Source organism: Rhinolophus sinicus, linkage group LG10 (assembly GCF_036562045.2).
Source record: "Rhinolophus sinicus isolate RSC01 linkage group LG10, ASM3656204v1, whole genome shotgun sequence".
Classification (NCBI taxonomy): domain Eukaryota; kingdom Metazoa; phylum Chordata; class Mammalia; order Chiroptera; family Rhinolophidae; genus Rhinolophus; species Rhinolophus sinicus.
The window spans coordinates 72361154-72388340 of NC_133759.1; the positions used below are offsets into that span (position 1 = coordinate 72361154).

Here is a 27187-nt window from a genome sequence, read left to right on the forward strand (position 1 = left end):
TATTTATCAGTTTTCAAAATAATTGATTCACTAACATTCTTCAACAATGACCAGTTGTGTTTTTTTTAAGTGTCATGAACTTACAGATTTAAACATATTTAATGTATTTTAATTTACTGCATTCCTTATTTTTATTGATGTTCGTTCCAGTTGTTCCATTTTTGACCAGTAAGAACCTTTTTAAGTTGACTGTTAAATCTTTTGATATGACCCTAGTAGTGTCTGATAGATTTCTTTGCTCACAGGTACGACATATTCTAGTTCATCTTCTACATTTCTAGCTCCAGACTTGGAATCAGCCATTTCTCCAAGATACCCCAGTTACTTTTAGTGGAAAATGGTGTTTGTAGATCACATTTTGGTCAGTAAGGATGGTCTTTTCTACTGGGTAAATAAGAGGATACTGAAGACTAAAATGGTTCTGATTGAGCATAAAGCAGTGTGATATGTAACAAAAAGTGCTGGAGTGGAAGTTCATCTGTTTATTCATTCACCAAATAATTGACAGTAAACAAAATAAGCAAGAACTTGGCCTTCACGGGATCTCCGTCTAATTAATCCAAGATTCTTGTTGTAACTTCTGCTACTGATCTTGGCCAACACCTTACCTTTTGGGGCTTTCCTTGTTTATAAGATTATAAAATTGTATTAAATGGTCTGTAGTGTCTTCACTTGAGAAGTTTAATAATTCTGTTTCTTGCCTCTATGCTTATTCATTGTTTGTTGTGTCCCTCCCCTCTCCCCTATCCTCTTACAGAAATGACAGAAGACGAGCAGTTTGCTCTGGCTCTCAAAATGAGTGAGCAGGAAGCTAGGGAGGTGAACAGCCAGGAGGAGGAGGAAGAGGAGCTCTTGAGGAAAGCCATTGCGGAAAGCCTTAATGTAAATATGCTGTGTTGAAACAGTTTATGAGGATTGATAAGCGATATTCTATTACTTCTGTGGTGTTATGGGGGTTTCAACTAATAGTTCCCATAATAATTTTTAAAGCCCATGTTGAATTGTTGGTGAACCCAATTTGAAGTGTTTTGTTAATTCTATGTGAAAGAGTTTTCTTCCACCTTACAGATTTTCAGTCTATGGCTTAAGAGAGCCGTAGTAGTTGGCAGCTTCTGAAAAGAGTTACCGATTACCAAGAAACCAAAAGGGGCAAGATAAGATGCTTGCCTCCCGTTTTGTGGGGAGAGCAAAGGGAATGAGAACCAGAGGGGGGTTATGGAGAGAAAGAATGGACAGTTTTAAATTTTTTCAAATAATGTTAAATGATGATATGAATACTCGTATGTGTAATTGAAATTATTTTAAATGTGAAGGATATTTGTCGATGGTAAGTCCAGAGCCATTTATGCCATCCACTTCTCTGTATTAGAAAGGGGTTTAGTATAGTGATCTAATACAGCACTTTGCACATAGTAAACAGTCAGTACACATTGTGGAATTCATTTGAACTGAGCATCTGCATTTTAAAGAGGAGACTCTCTTAGGGACAGTGGCCTCCCGTTTTTGTCCTTCCCGTGACCCTTCATGTATAGCTGTTGTAATAATAAACCTGGTCTGGTGTGGGATCACTTGTTTCAGAGTTGCCGGCCTTCTGATGCTTCTGCTACCAGATCTCGACTTCTGGCCACTGGACCATCTTCACAATCCCACCAAGAGAAAACCACAGACTCTGGGACCACTGAAGGCATGTCTCCCTGTTTTGACTCCTTGCACTCATCAAGTAGAACCATATCACAGGGATCTCATACTGAGACTAGATATACAGAAATTCCAGAAATTCCTTGGGTGGTATTAAAGAGGTTAAATCAGAAAGTAGTTGAGGTCTCACTAATATCCAGCATACTTTCATCTCCAAGGAAAAACCAACATTTGGTTAAACCCAAAGAAGAGCCTTTTTTTAACTCACATTATGTAATTCTTGGTAAGTGAGAACTTACCAAGCCCTCTTAATAAAAAACAGTTTGTCCTTAGCCTTACTTTTTCTCAAATACCTACAGGCATATGGCAGCTGGTACCTCCATCACTGTTTAAAGGCTCACATATCAGTCAGGGAAACGAGGCTGAGGAAAGAGAGGAGCCTTGGGACCACACTGAAAACACTGAAGAGGAGCCGGTCTCTGGCAGCTCAGGAAGCTGGGACCAGTCAAGCCAGCCAGTGTTTGAGAATGAGAACGTTAAATGTTTTGACAGATGTACTGGCCACTTGGCTGAGCACACACAGTGTGGGAAGCCACAGGAAAGTACTGGGAGGGGTTGTGCTTTTCACGAAGCTGCACCGGGTAGGGGGGACACATCTAAGCACTGTCTGCCTACCTCAGTGGATGCCAAAGGTCTCCAGGACAGTGGGGGCACTGTGCACTACTTCTGGGGTATTCCATTCTGTCCTGCTGGAGTAGACCCCAACCAATACACCAAGGTCATTCTCTGCCAGTTGGAGGTTTACCAAAAGAGCCTGAAAATGGCTCAGAGGCAGCTCTTTAAAAAAAAAGGATTTGGGGAACCAGTGTTACCTAGACCTCCTTCTCTGACCCAGAATGAATGTGGCCAAGGAGATCAGGCTAGTGAAAAAAATGAAGGCATCTCAGAAGATATGGGAGATGAAGACAAAGAGGAGGAGAGGCAGGAGTCTAGGGCATCTGTCTGGCACTCAAAAACCAAGGATTTCCAAGAAAGCCCAATTAAAAGCTTGAAAGAGAAACTTTTGTTGGAGGAAGAACCAACAACCAGTCATGGTCAGGTAAGGGTCGGTGATGCTGTGATTAGGATGATTTATTCACAGATTAAACGAAGATTTTAGCTATCTGTTATTTTTATGATCTTCCCCTTTATTTTTTTTTTCCCTCCCTTCTTCCGCCTCCCCTCCCTGCCACACACACTCAGGTTCAAGCCGTTGTTTCTTAGTCTAGTTGTGTAGGACACAGCTCCCTGGCCCATGCTGGTGTTATGAGCCTTGCGCTCCCCCGGCTGAGGCAGTCAGTTGCCAGTTGTTGGTAGGCCGCTCAGAGCAGCTCAGGGCAGCTCTTTCTGGCTGCCCACGATGGCTGCCAGCCACTCATACTGGCTGCCGGCTGCTCATGGCAGCACACAGCAGCTCACAATGGTTGCCGGCCACTGACCCGGCTACCAGCCACTCACCGCGGCGCACAGCAGCCCGCCGCAACACTCAGCCGCCAGACAGCTCACGCCCACCTCAGGCTGCTCATGGCAGCCCAGCTCCAGGGAGAGCTGTTGTTCACAGTCTTAGCTGTAGAGGGCGCAGCTCACTGGTCCATGTGGGAATCGAACTGGTGACCTCAGCGTTAGGAGCAGGGTGCTCCAACCACCTGAGCCACTGGGCTGGCACCTTCTTTATTTTTAATGTAACATACTGTGGAAAATTAGGAAAGTACAGAAGAGTTTAAAGAAAAATTACCTATAATCCCAGCACCAAGAGGCAGTTATTATTTGTATACATATAAAAATAGCTTTTATTTTTAAGTTTTCAACAAAATGAAGACTCTTTTGTATAAGCTTTGTTCTCCCCCCCCCCACTTAAATAGTTTATCTTAGGTCTTTTCCTATTAACTATGTTTGAAGACATTCTATCATATGGATGCACCATATTTGTCTTTTGTGCTTTAAAATTTTTGTTTCTAAAAAGTTAAATTTTGAATGGGTAATAATGTTCACATGGCTCAAAATTTAAAAAAGATATAAATAAATCGTTGGTCTCTTACTCCCATCCCCAGCCAACCAGTTCCCCTCTGTGGCGTCAACTTTTATTACTAGTTTCTAGTATATCCTTCCAAGATATTTCATGTAGTAGAATCAACTTTTACACAGAGCATAGCATACTCTACACATTATTATGCCTTTTTCATTTAATATCTCTATGACATCTTCCATAACACTACATAAAGAATTTCCTTTTTTGGGTGTATAATATGTTGGATAAATATTTTATCCAGTGCTTCTATAGGTGGACATTTAGGTTGTTTCTAATATTTTACTATTAAAAACACTACTGCAGTGGTTACTCTTGTTCAGAAGATTTTTTTCATTCACATGGGAGATATTTGTAGAATAATTTGTTGTAGATGTAATTGGATTAAAGTATATATGTGTTTATAGTTTTGTTATCTGTTGTCAAATTGTCTTCCATAGAGGTTGTATAAATGTATACTCACTGCAATGTATGATGCGTACGAGCTTACCCATACTCATACCCGTACAGTATTACCAGGGTCTCTTGATCTTTGTTAATCTGAGAGAGAAAAAATACCTCAGTGCAGTCTAACTTGTCATTTTTCTTACTACGTGTGTAGTTGAGACTCATTTGTATTTTCTTTTCTGTGTTTTAGATATTGTGGGCATTTTTCTTTTCTGACAATCTTTTGCTTAGTGGTTTGTAGGCATTCTTTGTGTGTTAGGGAAGTGGTCCTTTGTAACTGGAAGTAGAGGTAGTTTTGCAGTTTATTCTTTCCTCCACATAATGGTTTATTTCTGATTTTGCTTGTGGTGACCTTCTTTACTGAAAACAGTCCCTTGTTTGGGGACAGTTAGGTTGCCTTGTCATTTTCTGACATCTAGGTTATGTTATATGTGAAAGCTTATATTTATTTACTGAAAACAGTCCTTGATTTGGGGACACTTAGGTTGCCTTTTTTGTCGTTTTCTGACATCTAGGTTATATCTGAAAGCTTATTAATTGTTTTCTCTGAGTATTATAAAAGCAATCATATAATTTCAAACTCTATAAACTATAAATATAAAGACTACTCTGTTTTGTGACTATACTTTTTTGTTGCTATTGCTGTTACTGGACTCTTGAGTTTTGGTTTGGTTTTGCTGTTACCCTATTTGTTCTGTCTCTTATGATAAGGGTTCAAGAAATGGTAGCTGTGAGAAATTTCATAATAGTGTACAGAGCATGGATTTGGAGTTGAAATTTTGACATTTTTGTTTTTGTAACTGGGTGCCTTTTAGCAAGCCATTTAACCTCTGAAGCTCAGTTTTTACATGTATAAAATCATATCTTTCATTAGTTTTAATGATTAAAGTGAATTATGTAAAATTCCTAGTACAATGCTTAGGACACTCAGTAAATGGTAGTTTGCTCTAAGGGACCAGAAGGTCATCCGTTAAGAGTAACCTATGGGAATCATTCTTCATTCACATTATACAAAGATTACTGTATGGGAAGAGAAAGCATTTTTCTTCACAGTTCTTCTAGTGACTTGCCTCTTTTCCAAAGGAAAGTTAGGTTATGCTTATGATAACATCTTTTGTTTCTTAGTTCTTTGCAATTTAGAGACGCTTTCCCTTAAAAGAATAAATTAACTCCACTGAGTTAACACAATGATTTATTGTAATTCAAGTTGTTAGCTTGAAAGATCCCAGGGGCCAGAGTTCTAGAGCATATAGACTTGTGTCAAGTTCCAAAGTTTGAAAACAGTGCCTTTGGAATAGCGTGGACGTGGTCACAACCTAGTGACTGGCCTTATTAGACTGAAGTTCTTACTTCATGAACAGGCCACCAAATACTACAAATAGTATTATTAATTGCTGCTATTTGGCTACAACTAACCAAATCATGATAGCTTAATTAAAACGAGGACTTTATTATAAGGAAACAGGGTGCCTCATAAATTTTGAAACAGGATGGTACCCAAGCCTGGAGAAGGTACTGGGTCTAGAAAATCATCTGTAATTTTTCTGTATCTCAGTGCTAAATTGTATCTGCTTCAGCTTTCTCCTTGCAGACCATCTTCCTTTGCTTCTCTGTTTCACGTGGTATAATAGTGGAAAACACTGATTGTCCAGCTCCCAAACTTAAGTACAGTTTACAGGAGATTTACTCTCTTCCAGTTCCAATTTCAAATGTCTAGAAAAGGACTTATGGCCCATTTGAGGTTAACAGCCCTCACCATCCCAGTTGGGTGTGGCCTGAAGGGGTATGTGTCAAATTGTACGAATGACTATGAGCCCACTGCTCTAACGTAATGGAAGGAATGAGGGGCCGTCCTCAGTAAAAGGAGACCAGGCTGACAACATAGTAGGTATCCATTGTAATCATTAAAATTAATTGTAGAAATCACTTAGAATTATTGAAAAATGCTGAAAAGTTTGAAGAGTGAAGTTGAGAGCACCCACAGTTCTACTATCCAGTGATGTATTCCTTCGTCTTTTTTTCTATACCTATATTTTGTATGGTTTCGATTATATTTTTATATTTTTGTATTTTAAAGTAAAAACATTATTTAAACATTGCCTTGTGATATTAAAATTATTTATAGATTTCATTTTTAATGACTACCTAATATTCTGGCCTATGATTTACCATAATATTTTAACCATTTTCCTTTTGTTGGATGTTTTGGTTGTGATAAACGTCTTTCTAAATAAAACTTTTCTTTATTTAAAACTAGTGTCCTTAGGGGTAGGGAACCAGAAAAATGTGGGTGAGAGTTATGAACATAAAACAAACAAAAAAAAGACCTGCTATTTATTGCCAGATTGCTTTTCAGAAAGGTTGCTCAGATTTGTACTCCTTCCTTCCAACAATGTATGAGACTGCCTACTTCACTTTAGCCTTGCCAACATAGAATAGTATCTTTAAAAAACAAAAGAAATAAACTTACTAATTTTATAGGCAAATAATGAAGGCATTAACGATTGTAATTTCACCTCTTGTACTTGATCTTTTGCATTCAGGAACTGTGGGTAGAAATAATTTGTTTTTTGTTTTGTTTTTTCTTTAAAGTTTATTGGGGCGACAATTGTTAGTAAAGTTACATAGATTTCAGGTGTACAATTCTGTAATACATTAATGTATATCTCACATTGTGTGTTGAGAGAATTTGTTTTTATTAAACATTTTCTATTGATTTTGGCTTCGCTGAAGCTGCCCATTTTTGAGACTACTTGGTTGATAGAGGTAGCAAGACAGTCCCGGGACTCAGAAAAACATTCACCCTGGGACACATTGTTTATATGAGGGTTGTAAAAGCTTTACAATCAGAGGGGAACTGGTTTCTGGCATCACTGAGGTCATAGGGAAGTTGTTAATGCAAAGGTCATCTTGATGTCTGTATAGCAGGGAGGTGGAGGGCTAGTAAATTGATGTAGTGAATACTTTTTAGTATCTTAATTTTTCAGTCCTGATACTGGAATTTGTTTCCCAGAAATGACCAAATTGTGTGGGGGTATGAGAGCTGACTGACTAACCAAACTTCAAGCTGACATGTACACCAAATGACAGTTTGTTAATTTATTATGGAAGAGACATTTTCAGTGATCACAATACTCAGGTACACCATCTAGTGTCCTTCCTCTGGGATGAGGTGTGTGCAACCTGAAATAGTAATCAGAAAATAGAAATTTTAAGGGATGATTCAACTAGTTTATGGAAAGACCTGATTAGCGACCAGTGCTTGACAACAGAGGACATTTCTATGTGTCTGTTTACTTTCACTTCCCAGGCCGTGGTGTTGAAGACACTGCTTGATTCTGGATCTTTGGATTTTTCCTTTAAGATGTTTTGCAAACTACCCTTTTTCCATTAACATTATTTCTTCAGGCAGAGTGTTATGTTTTGATTAGGCCACAGTTTCCTTAAAGTTACATTCCTAGCATGCTCGAGGTATAAGTTTAGAAATTAAAAATGATTTAATGAAGTAAAGACATTCTTGGGATATGTTGAAATGGTTGGGAAGAAGAGTAAAACAATATAACCGTGGTGGTTAAAGCATGGATTTTGGACTCAGACAGGTCCTAGTTCTACTTTTCACCAACTCCGTAATTTTGGGCAAATTATTTAAACCTGTCAAAATTGTACTTTCCTCATTTCTAAAATAATTTAATGGTTTTTGCCTCAAAAGTTTCTTGTGAGGATTAAAGGAGATAATGCATGTAAGTGATTAGCAAGAGCCTGGCTTATAATTGGTGTACAATAATTTAAAAAAAATGTACTCTGGGGAAGGTAGAGATATGCTTTAGCCGAAGGTGGAGGCGGAAATGAAGGTATCTTATACCTTAATGCAGGGGTGTCCAAACTTTTTTCAACGTTTTTTACCAAGGACCATATGCGGTAAAATACACAAACAGCCGGGCCACTCACTCGAGGTGAAGTACATACTGCTTCACCTGGTTTATTTAAGTTAACTAAATATATTTTTGGAATTGGTTGCAGGCCAATTAACAATGGATTGCGAACCGCAGTTGGCCCGTGGGCCGCAGTTTTGACACCCCTGCCTTAATGCCTTGATTCTTCTCAAGCAAGTCATTCTAAGAAGGCTATTAAATGGACACTAGGTGTCAGTATTTACCTTTTTTGAGATTTCAGGAATGAAACTGTCACTACCGAGTTAAAACAAATAGGTGAAGTATTTATTGCTGTTGTATTTTAGTCCATTTGACAGTTTTGTTGAACCCTTATTTTTCATAATGGCTACATTCCTGATCATTGTACAGCTTTATCTTCCCTTTGACTGAAGGGATTCCGTTTTTTTAGTTTATTTCATCATTTACCAGAGTGGTAGATGCCTAACTTGTTTAGGTTATTTATATCCTGTTAGGAGAACCTGTAAACTTCAGCCAGTAGCTTTTCATCTGTTGGAAGAATCCTCACAGCCCAGGCACTTCCTCAGAAGTCCACCTACGTAGGCAGTAGCTGCCTTCTCTGTGCTCTTCTGTGTAACTCCATTTAATGAGTTGACATTTGTACCAACTCTACCATGAATCAAAGAAAATGATCTTTTCCTTATCCACTCTCTACTTGTTATGTTTCTTAAAAGATATCCCTGCAGCTAGATACCAAAACCATAGTGGCAGATTTGTAGCAAAAGAATCTTGCTTTTCTTCTTTAAAGTTTATTGGGGCGACAATTGTTTATAAAGGTACATAGATTTTAGGTGTACAATTCTGTAATACATTATCTATATCTCACACTTTGTGTTCACCACCCAGAGTCAGTTCTCTTTCCATCACCATATATTAGACCCCCTTTACCCTCTTCTAGAGCCCTGCTCCCCTCTCCCCACTTGCCTTCTGGTAACCCGAAAGGAATCTTTAGGACCTTCCCTTTAGGATATTCTTTTACGACTTGGTTGTGCCCAGAGAGTCTTTTGTGGATTGCACTGTTTTTCCCAACTCAGTATTTCCATTGAAAACTGGACTTTTCTCTCTGTTTCTTCCTTCCACAACCGAAGCTTTATAACTGCTTTTCTGAAGTCAGTTCATTTGACTGACCAATTAATATTTATGTTTTGCATTTTACAAAGTACATAGCATATCTTATTTAATTCTCACAGTAACACTCTGTGAGGCAATCATTAATACCCATTTTAAGATGAGGCCACAAATTCAAATGTGACTTACCCAAGATTATAAAGTTAGTAGGTGATTCACCTATAATTTAAATCTCAGTCTTCTGACTCCACAGGATATGTTCTTCTTACTGAAACTTACTGATTTTATATAAAATGTTTTTTCTTATTGCCAGTTGCTGAGTGATAATGTCGAACAATTAATTAAAAAAAATAGGAGAGAAACTAGTCATCTGTGCCTTTATATTTATAACGTTACATATTTCTTTGCAGTCTTCCCAAGGGCTATTTGTTGAAGAAACTTCTGAAGAAGGAAACTCTGTACCTGCCTCACAAAGGTAAGATTATACGTTGTTATGGGTCGGAATTCTCCGATGGTGCCAGAATAAGAGAGATAAACCACATGAGTGAGACTGTATAGGGACAGCTTGCCAGGGATTTTTTTTTTTAGCTCGTTATAAGCACAGACTAGGAGAAATCATTATCTCTCAGTTCTCAAATATGCATCTCACAGAAGCCTAGACTATTTGGGTAAAAGAAATCTGGGTTTTTCTTGTTGGTTTTCTTGTTCAATCCAGCCATCTTGGCACAATCCCATTTACACTATTCCCTGAAAAGTGATTATATCCTGCTACTCTCTTAACTATGCTAGCTTCCTACCGTGTTTCCCTGAAAATAAGACCTAACCGGAAAATAAGCCCTAGTGTGATTTTTCAGGATGACATCCCCCAAGTGTAAGCTCTAATGCATCGTTTGGAGCAAAACTTAATGTAAGACCCGGTCTTATTTTCGGGGAAACATGGTGTGCCAATTTGAAGGTTTTAAACTGATTTCTTTATGCTCCTTCTCGTCCTTATATTCCTTTTGTTTCCTCTGCTTATGCTAATTTTATCTGCATATCCAAAACATGCACATTCTTTAAGTCTACTCTTAAGACTTACCTCCTCTTTGAAGCCTTCATGTTATTCAGGCCACACAGAACCTGTGTGACTCCCACTCTCGTGCCTATGCCACTTTCATTCTGATTGTATCTCATCTTCCCTTTAAATGGGTATTTGCATTACCTCCTCAGTTAATCTCGATGATTGATTAATGGGGGTTTTCCATCTTAGGTCTTCTCGCTTTAATTACATATAATAGTTGACGGGTTACAAACTGCACTATTAACCAGATCAGGCTTCCAGTTACTTTCCCCTTTATCCAGTAGTTGAGCTTTGGGGATTACTCAAGAGCTTAATCTTATGTTGAGTGACCTTCATCTCCCACATGGAAGTTGAGGCCCAGTTGCCATTTGCTGGAATTTAGTTGGTGTTCCTAGGCTTTTGGTTAAGTTAATAGTAGTAGCTCTTCCTGAGCTGAAGAATATGGTTTTGGTTTGATTCTCCTGCTGTTGAGACAGTTTTGGAAGTGGTTTTAACTGGAGTAGGCATTCTGCTTCCCGCAGGCTTCTCTGCTTTGTTGTAGGGAGCCTTGTGCAGAGCAGATGTAGGTTTTAATAAATGATTATATGCTTTGTCACCAGGAGAGAGTTGGAATTGCAGGCAATGCGATTTGACTTCAAATTGATTAGCCCATTTTATAAATGTCAGCAAATTGTTTTGTGATGGACCTTTGAATAGAGCCCTAATGTTACATGCAGAGTAAACTGTGTCTGGCTTGGGTTTATAACAAATGCTATGAGATGTTTTATTTAGAGAGAGAAATCACTTGTGGTTTCCTATCAGGATTTAGTTATTTATCATGACTCAGTCGTGGTTATTTTCTCTTCTCTGTGCTTCGGGGTTGATGTGAGGGTTTGCATCCTCATACAGACGTGATCAAACTAATCGTGAAAGGTCTGACGCATGAGAGGGCTTGATAGCTCAGATGCTCAGATTTCTCAGCCTTCTGTCCTGTGTCGGGAAGAGATGGCATTCCATGAGCAGGCAGGGTAAACCCGAAGGCCGGATGAGGGGAGCCATTGATAATTACGTTCTTCTCAGAAGACATAGTCCACTTGTGTGGGCAGATTTTCGCTGTAGGGCAATTTGGAACTGTATCTTATTTTTGTTGCTTGGAAAGCCACATCTTGAGATAAAGAAGATATTTAACTGCAAGGTGCAGGAAAAGCTCATGTGTTGTCAGGAGAATCTCCATATCTTCTCTTATGAGTTTATAGATATCTAGCCTTCAAAAGGCTCAGCTGGAGGCTATGAAACACCTTGGACATCTTCATATAGGAGTGGAGTTTTTGTCTTCTGTGGTTTCATAGATAGTCCTTACCTTTCACCCTTCCTTTGCAAAGACTCCAAAAGGGGGTTTCTTTTCATTCAGTGATTTTACTGGAACCAAAGTTGTAAGTATGTTTATTTCCCCTATTTCTGGCTTGGAGTTTTCACTACTGATTCCTTGCTTCCCTGTTGTGCTTTTGTGGTATTGGACAGCAGGTATCAGATTACCTGTGGCTTTATTAATAACTCACCGTTGCTTTTGGTCCTGTGTTCTGATTCATTTTACTGGGAATTCACTTGGGGTTTGGTTCTTTTTCAGCATTGCTGCTTTGACAAGTAAGAGAGACTCAGTCTTTATGCCAGAGAATTCTGCAGAGGAAGATACTGTGTGTCCTGGTAAGTACCCCACTGTGATTTCACTGAATTTCTGATCCCTAGCTATCTACCTTTTTGTGCCTATTAATTTTCCTGACTTTTCCAACCCACCCCCAGGAAATTTATGTGTGATTGGTTGTGTGTATCTCCACACATACATATGTATATACACATACATTGTGCACACACACTTTTTTTTTAACGGACTTTGAATCTGATTCTCAATCTTTTCTCTTAGAGATATTTGAGTTTTGAAATTAACATGGCTCTTTTGTCTGCATGTTTGGTTATTAGGCTCATCAGCGATGGCAGCAAAGCATCGGAAATAGCACTTAATTGTACATTCAGGGCTAAGAGGACTTTATGTTTTGGTTTATGGATTCTCAAAGTTGGGCTGTTCTCAAAGTGGCCTGTCATTTAGCAGATTTTTCTCAGAGCTTTTTATTTTGCATTGCCACTCACAAGGAATTATATAGGGAGTCAAGAAATTGAATTTTGTGCACTGTTTTGTTTATTGACTTATATTTTAATCTCAGACAAACATTTAACCTGATTAAGCACTGTACTTTGCTTTTTGTTAATTGTAGAGATGAAAAGACGTGTATCTTGCTTTAGGACGTATAAGAGCTGTTCATTCAGAGATGCACATGAATATATTTTGATAAACCAATAATTTTAAACGAACTAAGATACTAAGAGAACTCTTGAGTTGAATCATTGTATACTATGAACAATATTGTGTGATATGAACCACTACTTTCTAAGGAATTTGTTTTAGCTTGTATTTTCTTAAAAGTGGGCCTATTACATTTATCAGTAACCTCATTCACGTGAGATTGAGTGGATTTCCTATTAATGTTTAAACTCTTTGGGCAGCAAGTGGTGTACAAACGTTATTATAAGTCATACCTAGTTTTCCTTTAGGTCTCATATAACCTGTCAGGGTCAGAGAGACTAGTATAAACTAAGTTTGAGTTTCTGTGGAAAAAAACATGAAAGAAACAAAAATAAGAAAACTATGGATACAGAAGAGACCACCTTGAGACTAGTAGGAGGGTCTGTGGAATGGGCTGGTTCCATACCCATGTATGACCATTAAAAATCAGGAGGGATATCTGAGCTGCGGAAGTTCCCCCTGGAGGAGCAAGGGGTCCCAGCCCCTACACCAGGCTCCCCAGCCCAGGGGTTCAGTGCTGGGGAGAGAATTCCCTATAACTTCTGGCTGTGAAAACGAGCAGAGGTTGTAGCTGAGTGGGACTAGAGCAGTTGTGGTCCCAAGAGCTCCTCTTAAAGGGCCTGTGACTTACTCGCTGATGGACTCACTCGCTCTGAGTTCCAGCACTGGGGTAGCAGCTTGAAAGGTGCCAGGGACATATGGGGAGAAACTGAGCTGTCTGGCTGCAGGGCGAGAGCTGGAAGGGCACCTTTCTCCCAGTGGAGGAGCTGGTGGAAACCAGTGTTTCTTTGTTGAGCCTGTCCCCATCCCGCATGCAGACACAGGCAGCTGCCGTATCTCAGTGTCCATCAACACAGCTAACACCGTTCGTTGGCCCTAATTCCCTGAGACCCCGCCCCACCCAACTTTTGGACATACCAAAGCTGCTTCTGGTGGCTTTTCCATATAAACGGCTTGTCTTGGCTTATCCAGCGGACTTTCCCAAAATCTCTCAAAGGTTCACAAAACCCAAACATGTAGCATCTGGCTTCAGCATATCCTGTATCTCTGGCTCAGCATCCCTAAACCTGACAGTAGCGACAGCTGGCGTCGGTTTGTAGCTTGGCCTCTTGAGGAACCCTCAAGTCCAGTGTGGTGGCAGTCATCTGTGGATGGCTTTGTGGTTCATGCCAGATGGCTCTGGGCAGGGCACAGGCTGTGGCTGAACCTGGCCTGAGGTGGGGTTCCTCCCAGGAGGCCCTGGGGCTGGTACGCCCGGAGGCCAGCTTCAGACCCAGGTGGAGCATCACCCAGCCACCTCCGGGGATATCACAGCCAAAGGACACACTGGGCAGGCACCAGAGCATGCTACAGTGAATCCTGCTTTTGTGGGGTCAGTCTCTGCATAGCAGCTCCTTTACTGTACTCACAGCCAATCAGCCCGAAGGTCAATCCCTCCCATTAATGTGCAGACAGCAACTAAGGCTCAACTACAACAGGAGGGTACACACAACTCATACAAGAGACACACCTGGAGCATCCAGCTCAGGTGACCAGGAAGAGTGCACCACTGGGCCCCACAGCACACCTACTACATAAGGCCCCTTTTCTAAGACTGGGAGACATAGCAGCTCTACCTAATACATAGACACAAACACAGGGAAGCAGCCAAAATGGGGAGACAAAGAAACATGTCCCGAATAAAAGAACAGAACAAAGCTCCAGAAAAAGAACTAAACAAACTAGAGACAAGCAATCTACCAGATGCATTGTTCAAAACACTAGTTATAAGGATGCTTATTGAACTCAGGGAAAACTTCAACAAAGATATAGGAAACATAAAAATGGAGATAAAGAAACATAAAAAAGAACCAGTCAGAAATAAAGAATACAATAGCTGAAATGAAGACTATATTAGAGGGCATCAGCAGTATATTACATGAAGCAGAGGATCAAATCAGTGATTTAGAAGATAAGGAAGCAGAAAACACCCAATCAAAACAGCAAAAAGAAAAAAGAATCTAAAAAAATGAGGACAGTTTAAGGGGTCTCTGGGACAACATCAAGCATACTAACATTCACATCATAGGGGTGCCAGAAGGAGAAGAGACAGAGCAAGGAATTGAGAACCTATTTGAAGAAATAATGCCTGGAAATTTCCCTAGCCTGGTAAAAGAAATAAATATACAAGCCCAGGAAGTGCTGAGAATCTAAAACAAGATGAACCCAAAGAGGCCCACACCAAGACACATCATAAATTAAAATACCGAAGGTTGAATACAAAGGAAGAATCTTAAAAGCAGCAAGAGAAAAACTGTTAGTTACTTACTAGGGAGCTCCCGTAAGACTGTCAGCTGATTTCTCAACAGAAACTTTGCAGGCCAGAAGGGAGTGGCAGGAAGTATTCAAAGTGATGGAAAGCAAGGACCTACAACCAAGATTACCCAGCAAAGCTATCATTTAGAATCGAAGGACAGATGAAGAGCTTCCCAGACAAAAAGATAAAGGAGTTCATCAACATCAAACCAGAATTACAAGGAATCTTAGAGGGACTTATTTAAGATGAAAAAAAAGGTGAATAATAAAATGGTAATAACTACATATCTATCAATAATTACTTTAAATGTAAGTGGATTAAATGATCCAATCAAAAGGTAGGCTGGCTGAATGGATAAGAAAACAAGACCCTTACATATGCTGCCTGTAAGAGACTCACTTCAGATCGAAAGACACATACAGACTGAAAGTAAAGGGATGAGGAAAAGATATTTTATGAAAATGGAAGTGAAAAAACAGCTGTGGTAGCAGAGAAAATAATTCTTTAAAACAGAGGCTATAACAAGAGACAAAGAAGTACCCAGTAATCCCATTTCTGGGTAATTATCTGAAAAACCCCAAATGCTACTTTGAGGGGATGAATGTATCCATATGTTCATTGCAGCATTGCTTACAATGGCCAAGATGTGGAGGCAGCCTGGATGTGTATCGATGGACGAGTGGATAATGTGTAGGTGGTAATATATACAATGGAATATTGCTCGGCCAGGGAAGGGAATGAATGGGTTCTTGCCATCTGCAGTGGCATGGATAAACCTGGAGGATACTGTGCTGAGTGGAGTATGTCAGATAAAGACAGATGCAATGTGATTTTGCTTATGTGTGGAATCTAAAGAACAAAATAAACAAAACAGAAACAAACTCATAGATACAGAGAACATTTTGATGGTTGCCAAATGGGAGGAGGTTTGGGGGTGGGTGACAAAGGGGAAGGGATTAAGAAGTACAAATTGGTAGTTACAGAATAGTCCTGGATGTAAAGTAAAGCACAGGGAATATAGTCAATAATATGGTAATGACTATGTATGGTGTCAGGTGGGTACTAGACTAGTTAGGGGGATCACTTCTTAAATTACATAAATGTCTACCCACTATGCTATACACCTGAATTTAATATAAAATATTGAATGTCAACTGTAATTGAAAAATTAAAAAGGAGGGGGAAAGGTGAAGGGGAATAGAAGGTTCAAATTTCTAGGTATAAAACAAATAAGTCATGCGGATGTCATTCACAGCATAGAGAATATAGTCAATAATATTGTGATAGTGTGGTATGGTGTACGGTGTCAGGTGGTTTCTGGACTTACGGTGATCACTTCTTTAGGTATATAAATGTTGAATAACTATGGTGTATGCCTGAAACTAATTTTATATTATATGTTAGCTATATTTTAATAAAGTTTTTAAAAAAGAAGAAAAGTATGTCTTGTAAATACTTGAAAACATTTGGCAGCATATCATAAAGTTTAACTTGTTGGTTTTTATTGAAAGTGTTTTCTTAATTCATCTGAAATGTATTGGGATTAGTGCCTAATGATACCTACTAAGAGACCCATTATTAAGTGCTCCAGTTTTGGTAGGAGCACTCCGGAATGCTGTGCTTATGCCATCCTGCTCGGAAGTCACTCAGTTTGTTTAGGAAGATGGCGTGTGACGTCACCCTGGGATCTCGCAGGAGGAACCTGAAAATACAATAGTCTTGAAAGCCCTAGTCAATAAGAGAGGAAAAAGCAAGACCTTTATGACTGAGGTTAGATAACTTTTACGATCATGACTTGCTGTTATTAGCCTGCTAATTAAGTTCAACTGTTTGCTGACATAAGCCACTTCTAAATTAGATTGCAAAATACTGTTTTACTAAGGAAGTGTAACTGTTCCTGTTGCTAAGGAAGCGTAACTTCTTGGTGGAGCTAGACTCCTGAGTCCTATGTAATTCTAAAAATAAAATTTAGAAGCTGTGCATCTAAATGTCCAAAAATTCTGTTCTAAATGGGTGAAACACAGATTGAGTGTAGTACTTATTTTGTGTTACATATTTCTGACAGTTCCAAGGGTCTGATATTCAAAATTATAGCATCTTTTTAGAATTACTCTGTCGAAGAAGCAGGATTATATAGCCTTATGCCCCCATTGTGTATGATAACAGCGTTGTTTATTTCTAAGGAACTAATGCCCTCTTAAATTGTCTTTATAGTTGAACATTTTAGCCATTCACAGAAAAACTTAATTAAAGGCCTTTTATTGTTACAGGAGTGCAAACAGTGAGCAGCTATTATTTTTTAACAGACTGTCTTTTTTGGTAATGACTCTCAGAGAAACTTGACAAAGACTTTGAAGTTTATGCACTGTAATCCTTTTTCTAATAAAGTAGTAAAATTTGTGTGTGTGTGTATCCAGTTTTCAAAAAATTATGATGTATTAAACTGTAGTTAACATTAGAAATGTATTTAATCCTTCTTTTTGATTGAGAAGCTACCTCAGTGTCTTGCAGGTACTTTATTTGCCCAACATTGGCCGTTCATTGTATTTGTGAAGCACAGAAGTACCAGTTAGATGTACAGTGTATATAACAGAGAACTTACTGGATTTGTGTTCTGAGGCACGTTTCTTTTCCAGATTTATTGTCCTTCTTTGAAATATAGTTATTGTTCTTTTGTTATATTAAGAGATGGGGGTCTAGACCAGAGGTTGGAAAAGTTTTTCTATAAATGACTAGATAATAAGTATAGGTTGGTGCAAAAGCAATTGCGGTTTTTGCAATTACTTTTAACCTTTTAAATTGCAGTTGCTTTGCACCAACCTAATATTTAGGCTTTGTGTGCCATGCAGTCTCTGTTGAAACTACTCAACTCTGTCATTTTAGCACAAAAGCAACCATAGACAATACAAAGAAGAATGAGTGTGGCTGTGTTCCAATAAAAATTTATTAACAAAAACAGGCAGCTGGCTAGATTTGCCTCATCAGCTATAGTATGCTGACCCCGGAACTGTGAGACTCTGAGGGACCCCATCTTACATCTCCATATTGCTAGTAGCTCCAGGCTATTACAATGCCTGGAACTTATTGAATAAATATTTGTTTAATTAATGTTGAGTGAATAGATGCTGCTTAAAAAATAAAGAAAGATATCTTTGTTGAGAATGTATTTTCTTTTTCTGCTTCCAATTTTTGTTGTCTCTCATCATCTCTCTAACCTCAGAACTAAAATTGGCAGGTTTTTGTTTTTTGTCAAAGTTAATCTATTTTAAAACCACAGCTCTGCTGGAAAGAAGCCAAATGAATGAATGGATAAACAAACTGATATATCCACAGTGGAATACAACTCAGCTGTAAAAAGGGATGAACTACTGATACATGTAATAACATAGATGCTTCTCAAACACATATACTAAATGAAAGAAGTAAGACACAAAAGACGATACATGACATTCTAGAAAAGGCAAAACTATAGGAACATAAAGTAGATTGGTCATAGCAGGGAGCCAAACGTGAGAGGATTGACTGCAAAGGGGTACACTTTAGGGGTGCTAGAAAGAGAGAACTTTTTGGGGTGCTAGAAATGTTTTATATCTTGATCGTGGTGGTAATGACGTGGTATAAATAATACCATGTATAAATTACATGTATTTGTCAAAACATATCAAATTACATACTGAAAATCGGTGAATTCTGTTGTATGTAAATTATGCCTCAGTAAAGCTTTAAGAAGAAACAAACTAGATCTCTGTTGCCACTGCAATATTACCATAACTTAAGCTTTAGGGGAAATAGATGTTTGTTTTTTTAATTGTGAAAATACAAAATGAAAATTAATGAGATTTAAATTTTTTAATTACAGAGACACAACTAAGTTCCCCTGAAACTTTTGACCTTGAAAGAGAAGTCTCTCCAGGTAGCAGAGAGACCGTGGATGAAGTAAGAATAATAATGGCAGATAAGGAGGTGAATATTCTCTCTAATTTTTTTCTGTGTTTCTGTCTATTGGTAGCCCTCTCCGATGCTACATTGACCTTGGCTGAAAAGATTTAGGTGACAGAGGGTTGCAGCTTTTAGGACGCTTATCTCAGAGAGAGATTCTTATAGTTAGGATCAGTTCAGCATTGTTTCCAAAAATAACAGTAGTGACCATTTCTTGAGTCTTTTAATAGGCTTTATTATTTCTATTACAGATGGGGAAACGGAAGCTTAGGATGTTTAAGTAATTTGTTCAAATTCAAGCTGCCAGTATTGGTAGAACTAGAATTTGAACACAGATTTCTCTCTGAAGTCTGAGGTATTTTATTTTCCATTATATACTGATAAGTAACAGAGATGAACAGTCTTGGAAATCGTTACTATATTTGTAAGTTACTATATTTGTAAGTAGCCCTAATTTGTAGATGTGATCAGAAATGCAAAGTCAGAATATCAGCATGATAAAATAAGCAAATCTCTATTTGCAATACTACCTTTCCTAACTTCACATTAACCATAAAGCTGTTTGACATAAGTTTACACTTCTGATTAAGGTTCTCTGTATATTTTTCATATTGAGACTGATAAAACATTTAATTACCAAGAGTTCCTTTAAATAATTTAAAGACTTTAAAATCTGTTGTTGTGAAAGCAGCCTGAGAATTAAACTGATTTTTCTGTGGAAATAAAGAATTTGGTTACGTTTGTATTATATATACTATCTTTTCCTGAGTACCTTAAAAAGGCTACATTCTTACTCCTTTCTATACTCTAGGTTTTTTGAAAACAGTTTTTACAGTAGAGGTTAGATCCTCTCCCTAGTTTCTGCACTGCAGGTAACTGGGTAGAAATTCTGCTTTCATGAATCATGCACACGGCTTGGTTTCCTGGAGCCCGATCTGTCACAACTGACAGACCAAGATTCCCTGATGCCAGTGGTGGTAGGAAAGATGATGAGACTTCATGCAGCAGAGTGACTAAGGGACAGATCCTGCTAGACAATGTCAAAATGGCCTCAGGTCCTTTTCCTAGGGAGGGACCAGAACCTTCTAAATGGTAATGGGGGAACAGAGTGTTATTAACACAGTCATCCCAACATATAGAAGAAGCTCTCTCTGCAAGCCTTTAGTTAAAGCTGATTTCTTACCCATCCGTGACTGCGAAGGAGACTGTTCTTTGGGGCAAAAAGCATGAACCCTATTTAGAATTTATAGTGTATATGTCTGTACCACTACACATGAAATAGATGGAATTGTATGGCCTTTCCTGCACTGAATGTCCTCCTTTTGTGTTGCTCTTTGCTGATATCTGTGGATGTCTCTAAATCGTCTTAAAAGTTCCATTAAAAGAAGTTAGAGATGCTGTAGTTTTTAAGTAATCACTTACTAGTTACAAGTCACTTACTAGAAAGATAGAAAATCTGCACATGTTATATATATAAAGATAGTATAATGGGTATAGACTTTTGCCCTTAGAATCTGTGTATAGGGTCATTTGTCCTAAGGTTTTTATTTATTTATTGGAAGGTAGTTTGGTGTAGTGCAAGGAGCATGAGTATTGGAATTAGGTGGCATAACTTTGAATCCCAATCCCACCACTTAGCTTTGTAACCTTGGGCAAATTATTAATCATTTTATTCATTTATTTAGCAGATAATATAGTTAGTATACTGCAATCCAGTCGTCATTTTAGACTCTTGAGCTATGAAGATAAATAAGACAAAAATAGTTCCTGTCCTCAAAGGGTCCTGTTACGGGAGGAGACAGACACAGAAACAGAAAATTATAATTACAATGTGGTCTGACAAGTGTAATGATAGAGAGATAGAGGCCTAGGAGCATAGACGAGTAATGTTTTTCTGGATTTCAGTTCTTCGTATGTATAATGGAGCTATTCACTGGGTTTCTCTGAAGATGAAATTCGATAAAGAATGTAAGACACAGAGATTTGGCACAAGTAGAAGTGTGCATGTGGAACCAGTTATTATCCTCCTGCTTTGTAATGTATCGTGTCTGTTCAGTGATATTACCTTACTAATGACAGAGAACTGCTCGACAGTATTCGACAGTTACCTTACTAATGACAGAACTGCTCGACAGTATTCCAGAGATATTTGGAATACCTGTGGCAGAACTGTAATCTCTCTTGATTTGATTTCCTGCAGTGGTCAGGTTCCTTTGGAAGTAATGTTTTCTGAATATCTTGCCTGAGAGTTTCCCTTACTTGGAGTCTCAGATAATCTGTCCTCAGAAAAGTTAATCGATATTATTCAGAACCAAACAGCCTGTTTAGTCCATTGGTTTTTTTTTTTTTTTTTTTTTTTTAAGATTTTATTGGGGAAGGGGAACAGGACTTTATTGGGGAACAATGGTCAAATTGTTGTCCTTTCAATCTTAGTTGTGGGGGGTTATGTTCAGCTTCAAGTTGTTGTTCTTTCAGTCTTAGTTGTGGAGGGCGCAGCTCAGCTCCAGGTTCAGTTGCCGTTGCTAGTTGCAGGGGGCACAGCCCACCATCCCTTGCGGGAGTCGAACCGGCAACCTTGTGGTTGAGAGGACAGGCTCCAACCAACTGAGCCATCTGGGAGCTCAGCGGCAGCTCAGCTCAAGGTGCCGTGTTCAATTTTAGTTGCAGGGGGCGCTGCCCACCATCCCTTGCGGGACTCGAGGAATTGAACTGGCAACCTTGTGGTTGAGAGCCCGCGCTCCAACCAACAACTGAGCCATCCGGGAGGCAGCTCAGCTCAAGGTGCCGTGTTCAATCTTAGTTGCAGGGGGCAGAGCCCACCATCCCTTGCGGGACTCGAGGAATTGAACTGGCAACCTTGTGGTTGAGAGCCCACAGGCCCATGTGGGAATCGAACCGGCAGCCTTCGGAGTTAGGAGCACGGAGCTCTAACCGCCTGAGCCACCGGGCCGGCCCCTAGTCCATTGGTTTTTAAGTAAACTGTGTTTTGAGTCCTATCGGAAGAGGAGACAGATCTAAACAAACGGCTTTCTTAGCTACACATGTGATTGGTGGGGGAGGGGGAGGAGGTGGTGATTTGTAGGACATACTTTTATTTTCACTGGCTTCATTTCTTGAGGTGAAGTTTCTTTTGAGGCCAGAAGGTAAGAGCTCTTTAAGAGATGAAGGTTCAGTGTCCAACCACCTCTTTTGAAAATGGCTGTATAGTGTTTTAAAAGAAGTGGAAGCCGTTCTGCTGAGACTGAATCCCTGACTGCATGGTCCTAATAAAAGGTGTTTTGCTTGTATTTTTTTCTCTTGTGGTTCCTCCATTGTAGTTAATATTTAAATAGACCATTTTAATGATGCTGGAAAAAATCTTATTTTAATATAAAAATGTTTAGAAACCTTCTGGGTTGCCTATGAGTGTGAATGAAAGTCATCTTGTATTCACAATAGGACAATAGACAGACTATCCCCTCTTGAATGCATTAATGGTTGAAGGTACATTCTGTACGTTTTATAGAGCTGGTGATGGATACAAAGGAGCGTAGCACTGTGACATTCCTGTCATATAACATTTCTGCACTTGGTGAACTTTAGAATGCCTAGTAACTGCCCAGTCACCACTAACTTTCAGTAACCCAGCCTACGTGCAAATTTTAGGATATATTGATTTTTCTCCCCTTTGCTCAAATGGCTTTACATACACAAGAAACTTTTCATTGTAAAACTTACGAACAGAGGAACCTGGGTTTGTGAGAAGCTGTGACTAAGCTTGGAATAAGTACCACTGAGAACTTGTAAACCCACTTGACTCCCCACCTCCTAGAGAAGGATAACAGTGCCTGGCACAGTCAGCTTCCAGAAACAAAGTGGGAGGGTGTGCTTTTTGCTCTTGCCGCGCCAGGGCCGAATGAAGTACTGAAGGTTCTGATGCCACACGGGCCTAGGCTTGAGTCCAGGTGGTCTACTTACTAGCTCTGTGATCGGTAGGTTACTTGGCCTTTCCAAGCCTCAGTTTCCTCTTCTGTAATACAGCAGCTCGTAGTACCTTTGCCAGCAGGGTTGTTGTGAGGGATGCAGATGGAAAATGCTTGGCCACGCCTGGCATTGTATGGGAGCTCAACCACCGTTAGTTCCTTTCTTATCTTTTTTTTCCCTTTCAGAGTATGTTTTCTTAAGTAAAAGGCAGGTATGTTGAAAACGTTTTCTGGCAATTGTAGAAACTACTTGACTTGGTATTTAGATGGCCTGTTTCCCACTCTGCTGGGGCACGTTCACAAGCAGCAGATTTTAGGGATGGCCTAAAACTTATAGAGACCAAAAACACCAAAAAAACCCAGTTGGCTTAGAGCTCAGATTATCTACCCATTGCTGTTTTGGTCCTGTTTTGTTCTTGTACCAGAGAAGATGGTTTATTTTTTCCCTGTAGTAAGGCATAAGGACAGCCCAGGTGCTCCTTGCTCTTAAATGGAAGCAATGGCTATGCAGGACAGTTTCACATTGATTGGATAGGACATGCTGTCCTTTGAAGCAAGTGTTAGGCAGTAATGCTGCACTGCTCACTCATACTGTTGAATTAATCACTGCAGAGTTCTCAGTTCTGACCTGTAAAGGTAAAATATAACTGCCTCTGCGAGATACTGGTGACTATAGGAAAAATGGTGACTATAGAATACTGAGGGGCAAAAGAGATCAGGTATAAGAATGGCTTTGGCAGAATTCTCTTAATGACTTTTCTTGGGCCTTCTGAAATATTTAGGTCTCAGTTGTGTTTCCTCTTTCAATCCATGTCACAAAACACAAGAGGTGGTATGTTTTACTGGTCTAAGCTGAGGCTTTAGTTCTTAAATTTTCATTGTGCTGCTTTTGCTTAGAGCTCTTATTTTCTAACTCCTTATGTCTGAAGTCACTTACAATATCACCGTTCATTTGTCAGATTGCAAAAATGTCTTTGAGATGCTGTTGATATATACAGACTGTTGAAACACAGCAGACACGGTGCACTATCCCAGTGCAGACAGTGCCTTGCAGTGCGATCGGAGAGGCACGCCCTCAGTTTTTGGAGCCAGATAGGCCTTGGTTTGAGTTTTAGCTTTGCCACTTATTTGTTCTGTAACTTTGGGCAAGTTCCTTTACTGTGTTGGACAACTCTTTTTCATGTGTTAAAAGGGTATGTCAATACCTTTGTAAGGTACTATGAGGATTATATGAGTATTACATGCAGAGTGCTTAGCACATACTAGGTAGGCACTAAATGTCTCTCAATCCTCAGTCCTGAATTTGGCAAACTGGTATTGTTTCTTTGAAAGTACATGAAGTATGGGATGGAGTCTCTTGCGGTTCTTTGGGGGAAAATTTATTTTATAAAGTAAAGCTGTTACAGTTGCCATTTGTCATGTTCTTCAGGTTGGTAACAGGGAAGATGCTGAGAAGGAAATACCTGCTTTTACCTTCTCAGCCAATACCAACATATCCTGCCCACTATGTGACCAAGGCTTCCCACCCACAAAGATCGAGCACCATGCCATGTACTGCAATGGGCTGATGGAGCAAGATACAGGTAAAGACTTAAACCAGGACTCTTCCTTGTCTGTGCGATGGCTTTGTAATAGTGTACAATACAGTGCAGGAAAAACAGACAACTCTTCTTCAAAGTTATAGTTGTTGGTTTTTTATTTTGTTTTCTATCTAGTTAATTCTCTAGCACTTTCCATGTTCTTTATTACTTTGGCAGGTATTTTATTTTGTTGCACATACCTGAGGAAAAGGGGAAGGCAACATTCATCTTTTAATGTTTCAACTTGTCCCTTGCCATAGGTGAGCCCAAAATCAGTGCTTATAGCCCAGACCTTACATCTCAACTTACATATTCAAATATTGAGACTCCTATGGAACTTGAGGAACTAAGTTCAAGAGTTGACCATTTTTCATTCAAAATAAGCCCTTTGTGGAAGTGTGTGTGTGTGTGTGTGTGTGTGTGTGTGTGTAAATTCTACCTAAAGACAGCAGCTGAAAAATACTCCTAATTTCCACGTATGTCCTACATGTGCCTGCTGCCTCACCCTGGAGCTGTTGGTTATCTCTTGAAGAGTGTATGCACCTAAAGCCTTAGTTTTGATGCAGTGTGAGATACTGGCCAAGAGAATTTGCTTGTTCATTACAGCCCTTGAAATTCCACCCCTGATCTATCTATGACTTTAAACTCTAAACATGTACAATAGTGTCAGCACAGTTTTCTGTGGTCCAACATGCTGAATGTAACCATACCTTAGATGATCAATATTGTTGCATCATTTTTCTCAGTGCAGTTTGATTTCCATAAGTTAGAGGTATTTAATCTGAAATTGTATAATTATGAGGTATTTTATAAATTAAGAGTTCCAGGAAAGAAAGTTACATGTTATTTAATTTTTCTAAAGTAATACACTTCTTATTTATTAAATAAGGAAGTACTGAAACTTATAATTTAAGTAAATTTGTTGATTTTTCTGATTATAAAGTAGTATATGTTAATAATAATAATAATAATGGCTTACATTTATTGAATACTTAAAACGAGTCAGACACTATTTACATAAGTGGGACCATGCTGTATATATATTATTCTGCAACTTGTCTTTTTTTATTTAACAGTAAATAATCTTTCCATGTGTAGATACATTTTTTATATAGTTGAGATCTGACGGTATGTAAAATTTTGTATTTTGCTTTTTCTATTTATAGCATAAAATTTCCTCCATGAGTCACTAAAAGTTAGATATAAAAATATTTTTAATGCCTACATATTTTATAATCCGATTTGCTTCCATTTACTTAACTGTTATGTATTTAGAATGCTTCAAGTTGAACCTTATGCACTGAGCCTTATGCCTAAAGTTGTTGCTTTATTTTGGGGTTGTTTTATTTTATATTTGGGGTATTTTGGGGTTATTTCCTAAGATATTCCTAGTTTGGGTGGTAGTAAAAAAGATGGGCTCTGGAGTTCAGTCAGTCTGACGTGGACTCCCACCTTCGTCACTCACTAGTGTATGACCCCATGCTAGTTTCCAAGCTTCCCTTTATGCATCTGTCAAATAATAGTAATGACCTTCTTTAGTTTTTGTGAGGTTAAGTGAGATATTTTAATAGGGCTCAGCACAGCGCCTAGCACATAGTAAGTACTTAAGAACTTGTAGCTGCTGTTACTACTCCCAGTAGTGGAATTACTACCGTGTTTCCCCGAAAATAAGACCGGGTCTTACATTAATTTTTGCTCCAAAAGACACATTAGGACTTATGTTCAGGGGATGTCATCCTGAAAAATCATGCTAGGGCTTATTTTCCAGTTAGGTCTTATTTTTGGGGAAACACAGTAGGTCAGAGATTTTGTCATCATTTTCAAGGATCTTTATGAATAGTATTATAGTCTTTTTTAACTACATTGAAAAGTGAAAACCTAAACCTGGTCATCAACTTCTTAATAGAAGAATGCTGAAGGCCTAGGATTCTAGATGCAGTTTTAATTTGACTTAGCTCTTCAGTCAGATTTTTAGCACAGCGTTCCAGTGCCTGAAAGAATTCTGGGGCTGGGCGCTTGGTGATCAGAGAAGGAAGAGACTATCTTGTCTGTCTCACCGAACATGCTTATTCAATCGGTATTAGTTATGTGAGTCAACAACCTACTCAGCATTGAGGTCCAGAAATAAATGAGTTTGAGAAGCTGAATGCCTCTTGAGCTCCAGGAATAGGTGACCTTCTGATCAGAATTATTAGGAGCAGTATAAAGCCGCTCCGACTGACATCTTCCAGACTGAACTCTTGATAGGTTGTCCTTAAACAGGAAGCTTTCGTATTCATTACCATCAGACATCTTTCAGCTATGTAATATTTGCTTTTTAAGCCTGTTCTCCTTACTGGGGTGTGGTGGGATAACTCACAGCCCCAAATATTTGCTGTTGAAATTGATTCGGGCTTGTTTCTGAGTTTTTCCAAACCAAATGCAGACTTATACCACCAGAACCAGGTCATTCTCCTTGAACTTGAGAAGCTGACACCATCAGATTTGGACCAAGTTGATTGAGACTTGCATCGTCATCCATTCAGGGAAAGCCTTTCCAGGTTCTCTATATTCTATTGGACCAAGGGTCAGTGACCCTGCCTAATACTACTTAATTGTATTTACACTTTGGTCTGGAGGACTCTTTCAGACATTATAGATGTGTGTTTTCGGATATAACTGGAAGCCCTTATATTTTTGGCACTGTATATCTTACAGCTCTGATCCAAATGTCTCAGACCTCTATCCAAAGACATCTGCTGTGTCCCGAATGATAGTCACACTTGGTTTTTCATAGGGAAAGTTGTTTTAAAAATTAGCTCAGAAGTATAATAAAGACAAATCTAGAATACTACAAACTTCTTT

The 27187-nt window shown here is 38.9% G+C and overlaps 1 protein-coding gene across 3 annotated transcripts in view; it reads left to right on the forward strand.

The window, feature by feature from the left end:
• Window positions 1–27187, forward strand: part of UIMC1 (ubiquitin interaction motif containing 1) — a 91738-nt gene that overhangs the window by 37436 nt on the left and 27115 nt on the right. For 2 of the 3 annotated variants that reach the window (XM_074313429.1, XM_074313430.1), the window contains 7 exons: window positions 758–882; window positions 1579–1684; window positions 1998–2737; window positions 9579–9643; window positions 11835–11911; window positions 18722–18825; window positions 24193–24346. In XM_074313429.1, the coding sequence (XP_074169530.1) occupies window positions 758–882; window positions 1579–1684; window positions 1998–2737; window positions 9579–9643; window positions 11835–11911; window positions 18722–18825; window positions 24193–24346 (1371 nt within the window). The remainder of the gene's footprint in view (window positions 1–757; window positions 883–1578; window positions 1685–1997; window positions 2738–9578; window positions 9644–11834; window positions 11912–18721; window positions 18826–24192; window positions 24347–27187) is intronic. The other variant, XM_074313431.1, reaches the window with a different exon arrangement.